Source organism: Paramisgurnus dabryanus, chromosome 8 (assembly GCF_030506205.2).
Source record: "Paramisgurnus dabryanus chromosome 8, PD_genome_1.1, whole genome shotgun sequence".
NCBI lineage: Eukaryota > Metazoa > Chordata > Actinopteri > Cypriniformes > Cobitidae > Paramisgurnus > Paramisgurnus dabryanus.
In genome coordinates, this window is record NC_133344.1 from 5,017,946 (window position 1) to 5,039,823 (window position 21,878).

A 21,878-nucleotide genomic window follows, 5' to 3' on the forward strand; every position below is an offset into this window, starting at 1 on the left:
ATTTTAAGCAAGTACTTCTACTTTTACTTGAGTAATATTTTACCCTGGATATCTTTACTGGGTATCCAAGTACTTATGTTTTTCACAGATGACATATATTTATACAAATACATTTAGACATTTTAGCATAGTGATTGGTATCAGGATGTGAGGAGACTTTCAACAAGCATAACTATAAATGATTCTGGATCAAGTCAAATATCCTGCCTTTAAATGACTGAACACATGCAGAACACTGAGCAGAGGTCTAGTGCCCTGCAGTAAATCCCTCGGTGTGCTGCTGGGAGAAGTGGTTGTGTGCTCACTGGTAAACACGTAAAGTATAATAACACAATAACCTTACTGTTTTTTATCATTGGGCTAAATTTTAAAGTAGTTTCAAGCCGAGCAAGAATTTATGCAATAAGTGTATTCACGCTGCGGACTACTGTGGTAGAAACGCAGCAAAAATTTGATAGACTGAGACAAGACAAAATGAATGCTTAAAGAAGAAGAATTTAATGTTTTACTTGCAAGGGCTTCAACATACATAGCATTCAAATTAATGTATAGCAAAAGCAACTCTCAGTATACTTTTTATTTGTTGTAGATCATTACACTGTTTATCTTGTATCGTGTACACTCTCACTCACTGTACACCCTACTGACACACCAGAAAGAACAGGGGTGTAAATCTGCCTCCAGATCTGTAAAGCAGTGAGCGTCTTCTGTCTCCAGTACAGCAGGAGGCGCTGCAGCTCTTTAGTCCGCAAATAAACTCACTAAAGAAAGAAAGAAAGAGCGCGCGTGTGATGTGTTTGTGTATCCTCAGTGTTTTTCTCTCTTGCATGTTTCATTGAGTGCAAACGGAGTCTTGTTTCTGTGTATTAAAGCGAAATTTAAGCAAAAATCTCTCAGCTGAAGAAAGAGGTGGCGTTACTGGAGACAAAGCTGAGGTCAAGAGGAGATTTAGCAATGAAACGAGAGGTTTGTACAGCTTAAACATCATTTACCTGAATCAGACAACATCAAATAATTTCTAATCTTACTGTCTGTGTGTGTTGTGTTGTCAGGATGTGGATTGTTGTGAATCTTCAGTGTATGTGACTGATGATGGGAGTCTGGATTCAGTGTGGATGAGCAGAGATCAGAGCCGCACACCACAGCCACTGCTGGACTCTAAACTCTCTGAAGAGAAATCCAGACACACACAGGACTCAGATCTCTCAGAAATCAAAACTGAACCCACAGAAATCAAACCTGAACCCCCAGAAGAGGAAGATCGCACTGATGAAGATGATGATTTTATTCCATCAGGTATGTCTCCTTAATTATTGTTGTATTTTTACAATTTTATGTCATGTGAGCACCTATTTTGGGTGTTCAGTCTCAAACTCACTAATCAAAAAATCAAGAAATGTAAGTACTAATATTTTAAATGAGTTTTTAGGATATCTTTAGTACTTATTGAGCAACAGGCATTTGGTCCTGATGCTGCATGCCGAAACATTACATCTATTATTTCATGTTTCTGTGCTGCAGAGGCTTAGATATTAAGTTTTTGGTAGACGTTGACAATTCTTAGTATTTTTTCTGAAAACCCTCAGGAGATCAGGGTATTTATCTTAGAATAGCATAGGTTTTATGAGTAAATGGGTTAAAGGGTTAGTTCACCCCAAAAATATAATTTTATCAAATCACTTAAAAATGTACAGAAATGTGCCACTCACTCTAGCTTTTAACAAAATGCTCGCCGCAGTTTTAAAATATGAGCAATTTAAAGTTAATAATGTTAAAGTGAAAATGACCAGAAGATAACAACAGATTAAAGCGTACATTCCACAAGACGTTTTTAAGATATTAAATAAATCTTTGATGTCCCCAGAGTACATATGTGAAGTTTTAGCTCGAAATAGCCTATAGGTAATTTATTGTGGCATGTTAAAATAGGCACATTATGGGGCTGAGCAAAAATGCACAGTTTTGTGTGTATCCCTTTAAATCTAAACGAGCTGCTCAGGTGGGCGGAGTCTCAAGTGCTTGCGCTGTAGTCAAGACAGAGGGAGATTCTGTCACGAAAAAAGTTAGTAAGAGATGTTCAGCATTATATATTTGAACAAGTTTAAAAAGTCAATCATCTGTTTTATGCATACTAAATACATGTTTATAAGCAGTTGGGGAACATTGTGGAATAAAAATAAAGACTTTTAGGGGTCATGCTGCCAGCTAGAGAAACAGATCAAATGACATGTTTAAGTTTATTGTTTATTGGTTAGTCTGAGGAAGGGTTGTAGAGACCCGAAACGTCACTCCAAATAAATTAATTAAAGGGAGCTTTTTGGTGTGCGGATCCTTCTCTTTTGTTACTTGAGTTTATTGTGTACACATATTGAACACATTCGCGTTTCTGTCAGTCTCTCACTCTCTGTCTTGTAACTCCTCGTATTCATTTGAAACTTCAGAGAAACATTAAAGGAATAGTCTACCATTTTGCCATATTAAACTAGTTATTAACTCAACTTAGACGAATTAATACATATTTATCTTTTTTCAATGCATGCACTGTACAGCGCGTCGTGAATGTGTTAGCATTTAGCCTAGAACCAATTATTCCTATGGTACCAAACAGGGAAGCCACCAAACACTTCCGTGTTTTCCCTATTTAAAGACTGTTACATGAGGAGTTATACCAGTAAGTATGGTGCCACAAAAGAAAACATTTTTTTGGTACCATAGGAATGAATGGGGCTAGGCTAAATGCTAACACATTCACAACGCGCTGTACAGTGCACCCATTGAAAAAAGATTGGTATGTATGTATTCCTCTAGGTTGAGGTAATAACATAGTTTAATATGGCAAAAGGGTAGACTATTCCTTTAAACATATTTATGCTTATGAATATGCGTTGTTCTCTCACTCGGTCTCGTGCAGTGCATTAATTCTCGTGTTCATTCATATAAACTTCAGAGAAACATATTAAACAACACACTTGAAAGCGAATCCTTTAGAACGTTAATTCAATCTTTAGAAAGACTATTAAAACTACAAATTATAAGATTGTAGGCTCCTGTTTGTGTTTGAGGGAATACAAACGCGTCGTGCTGTCAATCATTCTTTCTCTCTGTCTATCACACTCGTGAGGCCGTTCATGGTTGGATAGCACAGTTGAAGGGGTGGTATCATTATAATAAGGTCCCCTACCTACGTCATGGGGGGAGCGAAATCCGAATGACCTATATATTCACATGCTTGCAGAGAGAGCCATACCAAAACAAAGTTACAGGGTTGCTATCGTTCATGTTTTCTGGGTTGGTAGAAGCACTGGGGACCCGATTATAGCACTTAAACATGGAAAAAGTCTGGAATGTCCCCTTTAAGTCTGGCTAAGACAGAATCTTGTTTATAATTGAGTTATTAATTTTATAGACTATTGAAGCTATATGATGCCTTCATTGTATTTTGTATGTATGCATACATTACATTAAAAATAGGCTATATGTAAAATGAACAGGTATAAATATATGCAAAAACTACAGGCAGGTAGGCTATATGAGAGACGAAGCTCTAGATATTATAAATATGACATATGAAATTATGTGATGATCATGAAGTCTGTTTTAAGGTCTTGACGACCTTTACTTTTTATTAGACCTTAACATTTGCGTTTCTTTCTCATCTTTCCGATCCAATATGTTTTTTAAAAGCAAATGGCGTGTCAAACTACAATCCTCGCGCATGTGTCCCTAAACGCGAGTTTTGTCTTAGCTTGCTTAAAGTTCAGAAAACTTTACAACTATTAGCATTATGTGCGAGAAGAACTCTTTATTTTGCGCCGCAGCTCCTTGCACACCTAGAGACCTCTGCACGCGAGAGACCGGCCGGCTGCTGCATGAGCACAGAGAGAGAGAGAGAGAGAGAAAGAGCAAGAGTCATCATTTTCCTAATTTTTCTTCATTATTATTATACATGAATATTCAGTAAAAAAAATTTCTGTCATCTAAAGTAGTCTAGCAAAACATCCATTTATTTATTTTTTCTTAATATTTTTGTGTTAATTTGATTAAATTACAACATAACGCATGTTCAAACACAGCCGGACACATTGCGGTAATGAAAATTTCAGCAGAAAATGAGATAAAATTTACAATTATAAATTCTTACGTTGAAATCACACATTGTGCAAGGTAGAACACAGTATTGTGTTAATTCTGATGCTTTTTAATGTTACTATATTACACATTTTAAAGCTAAAATCATTAGTGCCATGGTGTTTTAATGGTTTCGTGAGAATCATCCACATACGACGGCCTTAAGTCAACATATCACCAGAATGATTGACGACTGGGATGACCAATAGTTTTGATGATCCACCCGGAAAAAGAACATTTTCTGCTATACCTTTAATTATTCTGTTTTGTGTAGTACTACTGACAAGAACAAAGTCCAGTAATAATAAAGCGAGTGCTCGTACCATGTTAAGATGAAATGGAAAGCATTAGTATATAAATATAGTTTTCATAAATTTTACCCCGCCCCAAAACAAAATGCACTAAGTATGAATAAAAAAAGGAATAGTTTCATGACACCAAATACTGCTGGTTTGATCTTATTTTTGACCATCAAACACAGACAGGGTCAACATCAGAGCCAGGGAATCCCTGTCAGGGATGTAGCCCAGATCAGGCTGTGGTCAGCGGGGTGAGTGAACACTGACGTCCTCTTGTGCATTTGGGTCTTGTCCAAATCTTTCTAAGCAAATGTTCAAATAGGCGCTATCTTTACTGTTCGACTGCAGATTTGAATATTATACTTACATATTCTCGACTAATCTTAAAACTACACTTTGTGACCAAGAAACAGTAATATTAAGAAATGGCTATTCCTTCTATTGAGTTATTATGAGATTCACAACAGCCAAAAGTGTTACCTGTCATTCTGGTCTTCAAATCTGGGGTGGAAGAAAGAAGTTCCCCAACAAAGAGGCTTTTAAAATCATTCTGTTGTTGTTTTCTAGTGTTCTTTTTTCAAATGTGTGCTGTCGAGCCGTTATATAAAAGCAAAATTGCTCTCGTAGTTGTATGATATAGCTCAATATCATCACGGGTGTGATTGCCTCTGGCACATATCACTGTCCTTCTCTAGCGATATTGCTTAAATATAATCTACTACTACTACTAATAATGAACTCTGCAACACATGCTTTTACTACTCCTGACGGCTATCTGACACTAAAACAAACAGCCACCATCCTTTATCCAGTTTCGATACTCAAGGCGTCTTTTGTCATTGGTTACGTGATTTCTACATAAACAACACAAGCCCTGAATCAAGGCTTCATCTGGCACCCCCATTAATTCTCGACATGCGCTCCGAACCCTCACTTCACATATACCAACACCAGTGACCCAGCTGTAATAACAGGACTGACATCTGTCTTCTGTCTATATGTGTGAATCTAGAAAAAGATACAGAATCTCAATTCTTCATCCTTCTTTGTGTAAATAAGAGTTAAGAATTGTTTCTTGTTTCTTTCAGATGTGAAGAGTGATTCATGTTTGGATATAGAAATAACGTCCTCAACATCAAAAGAGCGACTGACAGCACAAACTCTTTCCTGCATCACCTGTGGAAAGACATTCAGTTCACAGAGACATTTAGAGAGACATGAGAGAAAACACACAGAACAGAAACTCTTCACCAGATCTGAGATCAGCTTTACTACCTTACAAGAGAAGAAACTTCATTCAGAAGACCACAGAGAGAAGAAGAAGCAGTTTTACTGTGAGCAGTGTGGGAAGGTTTGTATCTCTTCATCTAATCTAAATGATCACATGAGGACACACAGCGATGAAAAGCCGTTCTATTGCAATGAATGTGGAAAATACTTCAAAACCAAACAAAATCGTAAAGTTCATCAGAGAATTCACACAGGAGAAAAACCTTACGAGTGTCCTCACTGTGAGAAGAGATTTAGCTGTAAACGTGTTTTGAAGACATATGTGTTTTTACACACCAATGAGAGACCGTATCAGTGCAGTGAATGTCACAAAACCTTTAGGGATTCACGTTCATTAAAAAAAGCCAGAATACTCACATTAAAGAGAAACTCTATCTATCGCGGATAAATACAACAGAACAAACATACAAATGAAATGAAACAGTGCTGTTTTTTTCAGATTGATCTAAAAGTACTTTATTATGGAGGACGAAAAATTACTTAAAGCACTTATATTTCAAACTTTCTAGAGTTTTATTTAAGGTTATGGATATGGATGATGTTCTTAAAGGGATAGTTCATGAAAAAATTTAATTTTAGTCATCATTTACTGTCATGTTACAAACATGTATGAATTTCTTTGTTCTGATGAACATGAAGGAAGACATTTTGAGGAAAGTTCGAAATCAAGCCACTTGCGAGCCACATTTACTTCCATAGTATTATTTTTTTCTATGAAAGTGTTGTTTTTTGACTCTGTTGTCACTTTAATACACTCATTACCCATGGAAGTACACTCAGGGTGGGTTGCACCAACAAGGATTAAATTAAGCTTAAAGTTTAGAGCTAATGTAGGGTTTGTTGATCTCAGTTTAATTTTAATTCGAGTTGTGTTGCACCACTTTAATTTAAACACAGATTAACAAATCTTAGATTAAAACTTTATTAAACCCTTCATCATTGTTGGAAATAAACTGTTTATGCAGGCAAAGGTAATTGTTCTATTAAAGAAAAATCAGGGAGCTACACTGCGACCAAAATGGTCGCATATGCGACCTTTTGAACTGCCGTTGCGACCCTAATTTTTAATGGGTCGCAAATGTGCTACCTAATGTTTTAGACAATATGTTATGATTTACTATGAGCATTTATTAAAACAGAAATGTGGATTTTAAGAATACGTTTTATAACGTGCTCTGAGCCATCAACACATTGGCTTCATTTTGCGTGACACGTCGTGTCTCTCCTTATCAGTGTGCGTTTGCGTGCTCAGCTGTTTCTCAATGAATTAGGTGCAACGCGACGCAAGCGCAGTGTCTTCCATGTTTCTGAACTTGAGCAGAGGTCTTTCTTCACTGAGGCACGGGACCCGTTACCGTATGGTTCCGGGTTTATATTTTTAATGGTCTGTCGGGTCTGGTTAGGTCCTAGTTTAATTACTTTGGGTCCCAAGTCTGATTAATGTTGTGTTTATAACCCGAGTCGATCGGAAAACGGCCATGAGCGCTACCGCGCTAAAGTTCGAGTGCAGATTCAGCGTGCCTTCGGTTTCTATGGCGATGGTTCTTGTTACGACCAAGCGCTGCATTTTCTTTCTCACATTTTTTTAATAATCTTATTATTAATAAACCATATCTTTTCTGAAACCATATCCATATTAAGTTTTGACAGAGATTGTAGCAAAAAGCAATGCTAATGTCAAGCCAATTGCACTGAACGAGCAAAGCAATGTAAAGTCTGTCACCGGGACAGCAAGTAGACTTTTAAATCTGAAATAATGAGTGGATTAAGCTTTTTAAATCTGCAAGAGAGAAATAGAAAGATAGGCACTTTTACTGCTTCTGCTCTATCTAATAGAAATTATTACCATTATAACATCAGTCATAACATCAGTCACATAGACCTGCACTGTCTATTAATATACTATACATAGTATTGTATTATATTGAGTTTGATTAAAGGGGTCTAATTGCTTCATATATCAGTGCAAAAACAGTAAGTGTTTTCGTGGTGATTGACAAACAGTGTCAGCTTTGTTAATGGCAAAGAAAGTTTGGGGTGGTTAGATTGATGAAATATAATGTGAAATTAATATTAATTTTCATTAAATCAAAGTATTGTGTTGTGTCACACATTATTAGTTCTTCGTCACATGTATAGTAGACCATAATTTGTCAGTGGGTAATAATTGCCCTTTTCACCGGCTACCACCACCAAGTAAATTTCAGATCTGTGGGAAACACTGCAACGTTTAAGAAAACAAGAAGGCATGTGGTTTAAAAGATGGCAAGTAAAATAAAAAGCATATCTGTATGCAATACAGTTTCATTATTGTTCATTATTATCCAGAGCGCCTTAATATAACTTGAAAAAAATATGTGCGACCAAATCATATTTTGCGCCAGTAACTGAAAAAGTTGGTAGCGCAAGTGCCACCAGTCGAAAAGGTTAGTGTAGTTCCCTGAAAATCACTACATACATCGGTAATATAAAGGGCTGATTCAAATAAAAACATTTGACAATCTATTAAAACAATCTATTGTATTGATTAACAGAGCAGTGTGGCAGGAAATATTGTAAAGCTCAGATAGTGTGATATAATGAACAAGATATGCCTACGCATTTGTTATGAAGCGCTGCTGTGTGTCTCTTCATTCAGAGGAGAAGCGCGTACAAGTTTGAAGTTAATCCCTAACTGAGATTTAAAACAAAGTGTAAAGTAATAGAGCAAAATGATTAAATATAATCTAGTTTTACTGTAAAATTAAACCTGGATCATTAATTAGTTTAATGTAAACCTGATTATTTTTAAACAAGTTTAAAGTTTGGTGCAACAGAACTATTAAAGCAACACCATGTAAAAATGACTTGCAGCTCATCAGACACTCTTCTGCAGGCAGGGGGAGGGGCGGGGCGGGGCTGTGTTTCCTACTCTCCACTGCCACTTTCAGAGTGTGCTTGTAGCAGCTAGGAGGTTGCTCAGGTTGCAGCAACAGTACAGTTTGTCAAAAAAAAAAATGGTTCTATGTAGAACCCTTGAAGGCCAAAGAACCTTTTTATTAAAATGGTTCTATAATTCATGCTTTGTGACTGACGTGTAAACTAAAGATTACTCAATAATTACAGACCTACACAACATGAAACTTACACTTCCTAATAGTTTTCCATTTTGGTGAAAACCATGTGTTTTCTTTAATTTGTACATTCCATATTATTAATGTTTAATCTTAACCTGAAGGGGGCATTAAAAACAAATAATCGCAAAAATGCCCTCTGGTGGCGTATATGTGTGTTGCACATCCTTAAATTCCTATTGGTGGATGGGCGAGGATGCGCCTTGAGACATAACAGTTTATTTTTTCAAACTGAGGAGCCCAGCATTTCTGCTTGTTTGTATTCTGAGGTAAGTAAACTTTCTACATTTTTGAAACCATATTACTGAAATATTTAGTATAATTTGTTAATATTTATTTTTGTTAGAGTAGCCCCTGCGTTAAATAGTGATATTAGAAGCTAAATGTACAATATTTACCTCATTTAAAAATACTGCTGGTACTGATGGGCTTTGTCAGCCGTCGGTTAAGAAATCTCTGGTAATTTTGCTCAGAGTTATAATGAATTAAGTAAAAAAAATTTAATTTCTTGTCATTTTAAATGAAATGGCCAAGAACAATAAGACATCTGTGTTATAAGGAGGCGAGATTCGAGACGGAAGCGTTTGGATCGACACGATATAAGATAGACACAGTAATGATCCGCACCAAATATTAAAATATATGTAAATATTCACTGTTGATTCATACACAGCCTACAGGAGACAATTTAACTGCAATGGAATATAGTGAATTGAACAATTCATAACACATTATGATCCACTGTACTTCCCATACGAAAATTGACCATAGTTTTATTGTGTTAAAAGTAGGGCCAGGGCCGTGCACAGACCTTTTCAGGGGCATGTGCTGAAACTGAAAAAGGGCACCCCCTCCAAATAAATATCACTTAATAATCATCTTAATAGCTTTATATTTATTCGCTATTAATGATTGTAAAAAATCACTATTAATGAATGAAAAATGACATTTTATGATAGCTTGGCATTATACAGTGCAAACGATATCTGCCCTTTTAAGTTGGCTTTAACAATTTACATCCTGGGTGTTTGTCTGTATTAGGCCTATTTGTAGTCATGTGTTTGTGAAGTGCTCTTGTGAACTCGCTCTTATTTAATTGTAGAATATATTAATTTAAATTTTTTCCTCTGCTTACATAAAGTTACATTAAAATATGTTTGAAGAAAAAAAGGTATTCTGTTTGGTTGTATAAGCTAATTTTTATTATTTGGTTAACATGTTTGTGTGATTGATATGTGATTGAGAAGAGGGGAAATAGGAGATTAAAGATCAAAATAGGAGATTATACTATACTATAGCCATACCATTAGCATATTCAACATGTATCTCTGCCTACCTGGCAAAAACTGTGCTGAGGACCAGGAACCTTGGTCTTTTGAAGGTGCAAATAACTGCATTACTAAAAAATATACTAAATACTAAGTAGACTTAACTCTATGCAGTTGATTTCAGAATAAAAAGTTATGAACCAAATAATCATACAACAATCATACAACTCCCTTGACTAATTCAATGCATAAGATACATGCATATACAATAAATTATATCCAGATTGCATACTGTAATGAGTGACAGGGCAATATAATGTACATACTTGTATCCTTTACACGTTTTTCGTCTCTATCCAGTTTTCCCAACTGGGCATCTGATGTCTAAGACCTTTCTAATCTGATATGTTTTTGGTGTTAAGGCTAGACATTTACCCGCGCGGGCGCGTCTTCTCGCGTGAGATGTGTTGACTTTAGTTTAACGATTGAGACGCGTCATGCAAAAAAAGCGGTAAAACCCGACCGTGCATTCCGTATTGTTGTCACGGGTGCCCTTCACATGGGTGAACTCTTGTTTATAAACCGCTCGCGCTTTGTCAAAAACTCAATTTGGTCGCAGTTTGGAGCTCTTAGTGCCCCCTGATTGCCCACTCGACCAATCCCGTCTATGGATAATTCGGCTCTGCTCAAATTTATAAAAGATGCGCCGTTATATACACATACTAGTGTTTCTTTCGTAATAAGACAGCATTGTACTCAAACAACAAGATACTTATTTACCGTTGCAAGACGTTCAGCTGCCTCTGACTGCTGTGGAACTTAAAGCTCGCTGCACTCAGGGGGCGGAGTTAAGATGTTTGACAGACAGTTTGAGCGGATCCAAAAATATTTAGTTTTTTAATAATTTTATTTGATAAATATATTTGTAAAACACACAGACAGAGGTAAATGTTTAACAATAGCATTAATTTATATTTATAAAATAATAATAATAAAACACCTCCAAAAAAGGGCACTTCGGAGTGTAAGGACAAAAAGGGCATGTGTTCTGCACAGGTTGAGCCCTATCTGTGCACGTGCCTGAGTAGGGCTGTGCAAAAATATCGATACAGCTAACTATCGTGATAGTATATAGCTATATAAATAAAGTTGCTTGCTTGCTTGCTATATATATTGTATGCTTATATATTTAAACAAGAATTTTTTTTGGAAGGCAATAAACTTTTGGGAAAATCATAAAAAATGCTGGTGCTGGCTGGCAACTTATGCGTAGTTGGAGTGTTATTTATGCATTTCTTCTTCCCCCCCAGATAACCATGGTTGACAAATGGACAGTAGACGACACGTGTCAATGGCTTCAGAATATAAACCTTATTGATGCAAAAGAAACTTTCAGAGGTGAACATGAACATTTACAAATGCTCATTTTGTGATATTGTAAAGTTTCAACTCACGAAGTATCTAACTCACCTGCAATTGCAACATAACCACCAAGCAGATTTTAGTGTTACCTGTAACATTGAGGGCTGTTTTAGAAGTTAAAAAACTGTTGCAAGCATAGTGTGTTAAAGCAAAACACACTACCAGGGTCTGCTGCTCAGGTCTGGTGCCTCTTCAGGATTTTGCCATTTCTCATTGGACATTACATACCTGAAGGTGAGGTGCATTGGGACATTTACCTGAAGTGTACACTGTAAAAAAAATCTGTAGAAATTACAATGTTATTGCAGCTGGGTTGCCGGTAATTTACCGTAGATTTACATTTATGTTATTTACTGGCAAGAGTTTGTTCAAAGTTAAATACATTTTAAATATTAACAAGTCTTTATCTTTACAGATTAAAACTATACAATAACAGCCTCATGCAAAGCATTCTGGGAACCAGAAATCATCATCAACCTTTTTCTGTTTTTGGCTTCAGATTTTGTTTCCCAGAATGTTTTGCTTGATGCTGTTTTTTTAGTTTTACTCTGTAAAGACAAAGACTTGTAAATGTTTAATGTTCATTTAACTTTGAACAAAATATTGCCAGTTAAAAACATAAATTCAAATATACAGTAAATTACCGGCAACCCAGCTGCAATTTCTACGGAATGTTTTTACAGTGTAGAGATATAGGAGATGTGATTTTGTCCCCCAACATCCAAAGGAAAATCATTCCTTTCCTAAGCCTTCAGATAGGAGAATTCTCCTTCCAGGTTGTATTTCCTGAGACTTTCACTCCCAAACTACACTACCTCATCCATTATCCACAACAGATACTAAAGTTTGGGCCATTGAAACAGCTGTGTTGCATGAGATTTGAGGGAAAGCATCAATACTTCAAGCAATTAGCCCACAACACATGTAACTTCAAGAATCTCAGCTACACCCTTGCAAAGAGGCACCAGTTAAGACAGTGCTGGGAACTAACTTTGCTGGATTCCCTGCATCAGGCAGTACCTTTTCGAGCATTACCACTGGAGGTGCAAAAAGGTGTGATTGGAAGAAGTGAGCAGAGGATATTCAGGTGAAGAGAGGCTTGGTGTGTTTAGCTCCCTTTAAGGCTCGTTATAGTCATGCATAGGTTCCGCGTCGGTTTTCATTTATACTTTTGCGTCCTCGTCCGTGTCGATGTGCAAACACACTCGCAGACTGCTGGTAGGCAGAAACCACGCGTGTAACCACAGTAGCAGCTTAAACGTCTAAGAAGCAGCAGCTTAGCAAGTTAACCCACAAACGAAGAAGAAACAGCAACTTGTGTATAATTTGAGAAGACCAGCAATGATGGAAGTAAATAAACAGCGACTTTTGATGCAGTTTGAGTTAAATAACTCCTCAACTTGGCTCATCTTTGTTTTCACCGTCACAAACGGAAATACCTATGACGCAGTTTTTTTACCTGACGGGAGGGGAGGTCCGCGTAGATCTGACGCGCTGTTTAAATTTTTGTGAGGTGCGCGTCAGGCTACGCAGAGCTACGCACAGGCTACGGATAGCCTACATCGTATTTACAGCGTAGAACCTACGCACGACTATAAATCAGGCTTTACGGTCAACAACGTGAAATACTGTGTTGGAGACAGTTAAATTGCAGACAGGGTTTCCGCCGGGTCTTAAAAAGTCTAAAATTCAAAAAGTTCAATGTAAGGCCATAAAAAGTCTTAAAAACAGCCAGATTTTCATCCTAGGTCTTAAATTTAATTAACCCAAGTCTTAAATTTCTTACCTCCGTTTATTCCCGAAAAGCATTGTCCGCAAAAAAAATAGTAATTTAAAATGCTGTAGAACTAATCAGTGATGGAGGAAGAAAGTGTTTGATGGGCGGGTCTCTAAAAAGAAAAGTTCTGCACTTCGCGCGTCACTGAATCGCACTTCAATCCAGTTTTTAATCATTATTTTTTAAAGAGGAAACAAATGTAGGCTATAATAATCCATGCAATTCATGCCATAAGCTATATTTCATGTGTTGTGATCTGACTGTATAATGTAGCTTTGACGAAAAACAAACCTTTAATGCAGTTTTGTAAAAGCAAAAATCTTTTCTGTGTTAATTTAACCAACTAGCCCGTGGCTTACCCGAGCATTTTCCAGGTTCTGAATCAGAGGACACAGAGTTAAAAAAAATCAACACTGCTTTATTAAAAATCAACTTAAACAGTCAGTCCGTCGAGTCCCGAGCCACCAACAACGAGTCAACTTTAGTGTTACAGTTTTCACTTAGGAAGCTTTTGTTTACCTCACTGCTCCATGCGCGGTTACTCCCTTGACTTTAATCTGCTAATCTTGATGACATATGCAGCCTACAAATGTGACCTCTGGAGGCTACAGCCTTCAGATTTAGAAACGGCCTTGTTTGAAACGCACAACAAACCACAAACAGCCTTTTAATGGTAAATTTCATTTTCATTTAATTATTGTGAAATTAGAGAGGCGAATAAATGCGATGGCGGTATAGTGCATATTTATGCATATAACGTATTTGTGGAGAAAGTGTAAAACATGTTAACAAGGCACATATCAGCAGCTGACCATACTGATCTTCCCATATTAGTGGATTTTATTTGTCAAAAAAAAAAAAAAATGAAATAATAAAAATATAATGTTTTGAGAATTTCTGAGATCATTGTGTCGCGTTGGTCTTAAATTTCACTCATAATGGTATTAAAAAGTTTTAAATTTGACTTGGTGAAACCTGCAGCAACCCTGTGCAGATGTTGTGGATGAGGACATCCCAATTTTTATAAAGATTGCAAAGGTTTTGCTGTTCAGGGGTGCTTTGATGATATTTGGCAAGCTGTGGATACCAAAAACATTTGAAAGAAATTACCATGCTTTCAAATTAGAGGATCAGAAGGAGTGAAATGTGGTGCAGCCAGGGGAAGAAAAATAATTTCATCCTCTTGACACACATGTGCTTGATGACACTAAATATTTCTTTGAAATATAAAATTATTATTTTTTTTACAGAGCAGCAAATTGATGGGGAGACTCTGCTGGGTCTCACAGAAAGGATGGTGGAAAGACTTTTTCCTCTTATGAAACATCAGGTGACATTTATGAAGGAGCTTAATAAGTTAAAAAAGTAAGTTTGTACTGTTAAATATTATACGTTGTTGTTAAATATAAAACAAATGTATGCTAACTAAGCTTAAAATCTTATTTTAATATAAATATATATTTTTTCAAACAGCTTGGAAACTGGAACTGAAGTGCATCAGAGGTCTTGTATTCAGTATGTATCATTGTTTTGAAGTCCATATAGACTGTACTGAGGCAAGTAAAATGAATATCCTGTAGGGATGCACCGAATGTTTGGCCGAAAATAGAAAAAAATTAGGCTCTGTCAATCTTGTCGCCATCTCTCTCTCCCCCTTTGCTCGTGTTTGACATACAGTGTCAATGTTTACATGCACAAAATTTGGTCAATCCGACTGAATTTAATCCGATTGAAGGTTACAACAATACAGTTTACATGCACTCTAAACATTGCAATCTGATTAAAATGTTTGTTTACATGTTCATTCTATATAATCCCAACATTTGTGCAAGCACACAGCCAGGGTTGCCAGCTTCGCGTATCAAAACCATCCTAAAGGACATTCAAAACTAGCCCAAAAGCATCCCAATGACTATTTACACTGTAAAACCTAAAAGTTAACTGAACTCAAACCATTTAAGTAAACCGGTTGCATTAGACATTTAAGTTTTAAAACACATAAATTTAAATACTGTTTAACTGCAATATGCACTTATATTTAAGTAGTGTGAACTTAAATATAAGTGCATAACTGCATATGACTCAATTTGTTTAAGTTCACAGTACTCAAATGTATGTGTTTGAAAACTAATGCAACCAGTTTACTTAAATGGTTTGAGTTAAGTTAATTGTTAGGTTTTACAGTGTAATGAACGAATCCTTTCATCTTTAACCCACAGGGGAAAAAAACACGGAGACAGTATAAACAGTAGCCCAAATCAGAACTCGAAAAAAAGGCAACATGGCAACACCATCCAGCGCACAGTATCTCTCATAGAGGTCACGCTTTATCTCTGGATACATGTACAATGCTGAGTTGGAGAAAGTTGTTCTTAAGACGTTTTCAGAAATAGGCAATGAAAACACTATTTTCAAATGCTTTACGTAGCCTAATGTTATGAAAGTACACATGAACGATATAGAATGTACAGCACGTTGACCCATTAGTTTTTTTTTTTTCGGCTTCGGACAAGAATTTTCCTTTCGGTGCATGCCTAATATCCTGTGTAAAAGACTTCAACGTTGTATTCATGTTTACAGACAAGAACCCTGTGACCCAATTGTTGCGCAACCTTGGCCAGCAGTATACAACCTGCCTGTCTTTCCCCCTGAATTGCAAGCAGCTTTGCAGAGGAAGGACCCTAGCTTTAAGAAGAAAGACAAGTCTCACATCCGTGCATTACTAGTTCAAGTATTGTTCGACAGCATCACCAAGCACACCTGGTGCAGTATTGTATTTCTTGTATTGTATTTTTAACTTGTTGGTTGTTGGGTAGTAAAATCATATATTTTATTATATTTCTAGGTACCCAAGTCATAAAATTTATGGATATGTTTTGGGGAGTTTGATTACCCGCTTTCCATTTTTGAAGGATGGCAGCCGCTCTGGTTATGTATGCACACATTGCTGCTCTTTTAATGCTGTGAAAATATCTAAAAAATTTCACACAGAAAAAAATAATTTTTACAAGAAAGTATGTATCTACAGGATACCTTGTTGGAATGCCTTAGAAACAAGTTTAAAAAGGAAAGGATTCCCTTGGTTAGCTCATCAATCGTCATGGAAATGAAGGAGAAGTATGGGATCAAAAGAAAGAGTGACAGACAAACAGACTCACAGAATCAACATCAAAAGGCAAGTTCAGTTCAATAAATTTCATGTTGAAGGCAGATTAAATGTCTTAACAACATGTTGACTTTATTATTTCAGAATGCAAAATGTAGAAGAGAACCACTGGACAGAATGGCATACAATGATTCTGCTTGTTCAGAGGTATATCAGATTGATATTTCAAAATGAACTATTTTGTAGGGGTGCACCGAAATTTTGCCGAAAATGGCTAGATAGGTTTCGGGCCAAAAATGAATGTCCCCCCCCCCCCCCGCACGCATACTGTACTTTTATCGATCCGAGCCCGGGCACGCTTTCGTCATTGGGATGTGACTTTTTTTAACAAAGCAAGTGCTCTCTTAGCACTGAAACCCATTGTAATGTTAAGTCTGTGTTTTTTATTAGGAGTCGTTTGGTGCACGATGACACACAGCCCTCTCACATCATATTGCTTAGTTGATTTGTCGCGTGTGTAGCTTACATGACATATTAACGTAGCTGCGCACACCACTACTTGCACAGATTGCACACAGGTATTTATCTGTCCCAAACACCAGCAAAGACAGTGAGAGACTTATCAGTGCAGCGTCTCATGTTCATAATGAAAAGAGGAACTGTCGTTAAAGCCCAAAAGCTAATTATCTTCTTAAAAAAAAAACTGCCACGTTTGCTTAACCCAAATAAGTCCCTTGTGGTCGATCTTAAATGCAAAAAAAAAAAATTCTTGTTATTCACAAATAATATCAATGCATCCAGAATAAATCTGAAAATGTTGACACAGAAAAGTAGGCCTGGTACTAGAGCACAAATGCAATACAGAAAAGACATGCTCAATCACACACACACACACACACACACACACAAACAGACACACACAAAGGTATGACTGCCACAGAGAGCATTTTTTACAGAATTTGGCAAAAAACAGCCACAGATGCAAAACAAAGATGTAAAATGCTCACACAGGTGTGTGCGTGCCCACACACATACACGCACAAACACAGACTCACACAAACACACAAAGGCACAGTAAAACTTACACGCACATAAAGACACCCACAAACACAGACAGACAGACAGAGACACACACACACACACAGACAAACACCCTTACATTTAGTCAAATTTCTGTGGCATTTTGTAAAAACAAACATTTCAAAATGCATCAAAAACTACAAAAAAAATTCTACTATTTGAAATTATATTTATTTTTAAATTTCCTTTCTAATGTTTATATAAACATAAATTCACAAAATGTTTCACTAAAGTAGTGATGTGAGCAGTTGGCAACATTCAGTGAAATGAATGGGTCTCTATGGGCAATTGCTGGTCAAAATGATTAATTTCCTAAACAGTAACCATAAAACAGTAACCATAAAACATTTGGTGTTTTTTAAACACCAAATGGTCGAATTCAACACATAACATCTAGATCAATATCTAAAAACAATTTAAATCAAATTTAGATCACAATTTATGTGAATTTTTCATAAAAAATTTATATTTCACAGGCAAGCTAATGGTGTAGTTGAGGAATTGAGTGGCAAACAGGTACAAAAGTACTTCATATCTCCCAAAACAGAGCATTAATGTATAGATGGGAAGTAAACAAAAAAAAAAAAAAAAAAAAATATATATATATATATATATATATATATATATATATATATATATATATACACATAAATATACAGAGGAAAGTTTAACATTTTAACGTTTTTAAAAGAAGCCATTTTCGGCTTCTGTTTCGGTTTTCGGCCAAGTGAATCCTACATTTCGGTTTCGGCCCAGAATTTTCATTTTGGTGCATCACTACTATTTTGTTTTTGTGACTGATAAATATTTACATACTGTGACAATTCCAACCTCAGATTGTGTTGGACCTGGAAGTAATTGGTGAGGATGAGACAAGTTTCCAGCAACACATTAATGCTATCACCCTAGAGTTGCGTAAAAACAACCCCAATTACTCTGAGGTCAAGAACCGGATGAAGCACACTCTTTTCCAAAGAGTACAGATGATGGAGAGGCCTGCATCTGAAGTAATGGAGCAGTTTCCTTTTCTTGGAGTGCCACAGCTTGTGAGTAAACACTGTTACACTTTGTGCCAGGCAGATAATAAAAGTTGGTGTATATAACATTTCTGTGAATTCCTAAAGCTCATTTGGTACAACAATGCAGAAGGGCATCCCATGGAAAGCTCACTATTTTTCTTATTAAACATTCTGTTTCGGAAAATACATCACTGGTCAGATGCAACCTCAAGTTAATGTTGACGTTAAAGAACTTGAAAGTGTGTCATTTGGATATATGCACCTGAAGTAAAAAAGATTTTGTGTTTTAAGATTCTGTATGAAATGACAATGAGGTTCGGAACCGACTTGGTACAGAACATGGAGACATCTTTAAATAAAATGGCCCCAAACATCATCAGGAGTGCCAAAGAAGGGAGTCAAAAAAAACTATATGCCAATCTCATCTCAACAGCAGAGGAAACCACAGAAGGTAACTATATCATAAGCTTGTTCTTTTCCCAATGTAAAGTAGCATTATCTGCATTGTCAATGTAAAGGTTCTAGCACCTATAAATTGTATAAGTCAAAATGTGAAGTAATGTTAGTATTAAAGTTTACCCACAAATGAAAATTGTTATCATTTACTGAATTTCTTCAGCAGAACACAACAGAAGAAATTTCGATCAAGTATGGTAATCGAACAACAACGGTGCCCATTGACCTGCATTGGTTTTGTGTACATTAAATGGCTACCAGCGTTGTTAATTTTTCAAAATCTTTTTTTTTGTGTGTTCTGCTGAAGAGAAGCGTAAAGTGTGTAAAATGTCCCTTTAATTTATTTTTTTACCTAATGTACAATAATTTGTATCTTTGTAGGTCTTGTTAGGAATGCTGCACTTATTTTATTGCCAGCATTATTTAAAGAAAACGCCAGCTTCCTCTACTGTGCAAATAGTGTAAGTATAGTCTTCTGTAATTTCATTAGTATTTGAGGCACTATGGGTTGGATTAGTTTAAGCCAGAACTAGACCTTAGTTTAATTATAAAATATAACTAGTTTTAACAAACATGCCTTACTAAAAACATTACTTGTGTGCATTTTGAAGCAAAAAAGGGGCACTGATGTATTTTAAGATATGTCGGTGCAAGTTGTTTTCAGTTTGGACAGATCTTAAATTTATGTTAATCTAGGACTAGTCTAATCCCTGTCCGGGAAACCACCCCTTTGACATTTAGCCTAGCCCCATTCCTTCCTTAGGATCCAAACAGGGGTGAATTTGGAGCCACCAAACACTTCCATGTTTTTCCTATTTAAAGACCGTTACATGAGTAGTAGTTACATGAGTAAGTATGGTGGCACAAAATAAAACGTGGCAATTTTCTAAGCGGATAAAATATAACTATATTGTATGGTGGATGAGCACTTAGTTTGCAGCACTTCAACCTCGGGCACAGTAAACCATCACTACTGACATTAGTGCCCTTAAAATGCATGCCAGTAATGTTTTTAGTAAGGCATGTTTGGTAAATCTAGTTATATTACCTGACTAAACTAAGACTTAGTCCTGGCTTAAGCTAATCCCTGTCTGGAAAACCACCCCTATATGTTAAAACTTATCTTCTGATGTTAGTGAGAGAAAAATGTAAATATTTACCCAGAGAAGTTGCTATAATTTGGTATACAGCTCCACATCAATTATTATTAGTCTTGTTGGTTCTTGCATGTTGCCTGCCTAGTTGTCATACTTTATCTGTGGGGTCATTTTAAATACAATTGATGGCTTCTATTAATTGGTGAAAAGCACTTAAAAGATTAAATGTTTGTTTTACAGGAACCCAAAGGTCCCACACCAACCATTGTGTTTAACGGCTCTCCAGATCCCCTCAAAGCTGAAAGTGTCAGCATTGTAATGGACAATGTGACAATCATTAAAGAGGCCATCATTGACATGACACAGGCGGTGGAATGCCTCTTTGCAGTTTATTTTCTTTTTAATGTTCGTTTCCCTGTTGCCATTAAGCACACAATGACTTTTATTCGAAAATACATGCTTAAATTGAAATGTCGTCATGAGAAAAAAACACCAATACCTGTGCAAAAAATGTACAATCAACTTCTGTGATTGTAATTCTGTGAATTGTCATCATCTTTCTACATGTTGTAATTTTTTATGAATTATCTCTTCTTTTACTCATTTCATATAAATGTAAATATCTTATCTTTGTTTAAACAAATTGAAAATGCGTAATGGAAGTAATTTAAACAAATGTGTAATGTAGTGTAATTAAATGTTTAATTAAACAGTTTATGTAAATTAAAAATTGTGTGTGTGTGTGTGTGTGTGTGTATATATATAAATATTTAAACCAATTTAAAGTATTGATGTCTGATACAAAATACAGAGATATGATTAAAATGTAGATTCTCTATATAAAATTATTAAATATAAACTATTTTCTGGATTGGTTATTATTTTTTATCAAAAATAAATGTCTCATAATAATAAAGAACCATCTAACTTTGATTTAAATAACCATTTGGAGTTCTTTTTAATGAACCCATTAAAGTGGTTCTATTTAGAACCATTTGGGGTTCCATGTATGAATTTTCTTATTCATATTTAGTGTCTTTTGTGTTGTTATTGTTTTGGCACGAAGTAAAAGTTAATAAAGCAATATTTATATAACGAGTTAATATTAACGAGTTAATTATCTCAAAATTTTGAGATACATTTTTTCTTGAAATAAAATGTATTTGCTCTGTTTTTCTGAATTATTGATTTAATTATCTCAGAATTATGAGATAATTTTTCATAAAAAATTTTTTTGTTGTTTAGATTTAACATGAGCTGACATTACCTCAGGGTCCAAGTTAATTATAATTTTTCAATGAAAATGCAACTTTACAAGAACATTTCTTTTAAATTGTCCCCAAAAGTATGCTCCTAAACTGCTAACAGAAATGATGGATAAAAGTACATTTAAAATATTGGTACATGTATCTAAATCACTTAAAAATGAAAATTTATCCACACATGCATTTGTAACATACATTGTGTAAAAGGCTTATTGTTTTTGGTTAAATTGACCTTAAAGTATACTAACAAAATGTTCAGCCACTCAATATTTATAAAATAATATTTTAAAATAACTGTTTACAGACAGTTTAAGTCTGGTAAAAACAGAAACTGCATATGAAACGTTGCAAACCATTTTGCCATTGTCAAAATGGCAAACTTTGTCCTCATGGTGGAACTATTGAGCATGTGATTTGACACATTTTGGGCCCACTGCAAACAGGGGAACCTAAATAGCATTTGAATGGTCCTGTATCATTATCAACAAATAAAACTGATTATTGAAGCTTGTTATCATGTGTAAATGTTTCTATGGGCTATATTCGGAGTCCATCAAT

The 21,878-nt window shown here is 35.7% G+C and overlaps 1 protein-coding gene across 1 annotated transcript; it reads left to right on the top strand.

Annotated features, from left to right (window-relative positions):
• The first annotated feature begins 1,115 nt into the window (after positions 1 to 1,115).
• Positions 1,116 to 20,781, top strand: LOC135771610 (sterile alpha motif domain-containing protein 3-like). Its single transcript, XM_073815455.1, has 13 exons — positions 1,116 to 1,263; positions 5,516 to 5,778; positions 11,409 to 11,496; positions 14,548 to 14,662; positions 14,771 to 14,812; positions 15,878 to 16,060; positions 16,143 to 16,230; positions 16,326 to 16,472; positions 16,548 to 16,610; positions 18,320 to 18,529; positions 18,794 to 18,953; positions 19,340 to 19,419; positions 20,296 to 20,781. The coding sequence occupies exons 1-13, from the start codon at positions 1,116 to 1,118 to the stop codon at positions 20,584 to 20,586; spliced, it is 1,878 nt and encodes a 625-aa protein (XP_073671556.1). The 3' UTR covers positions 20,587 to 20,781.
• Positions 20,782 to 21,878: the final 1,097 nt, after the last annotated feature.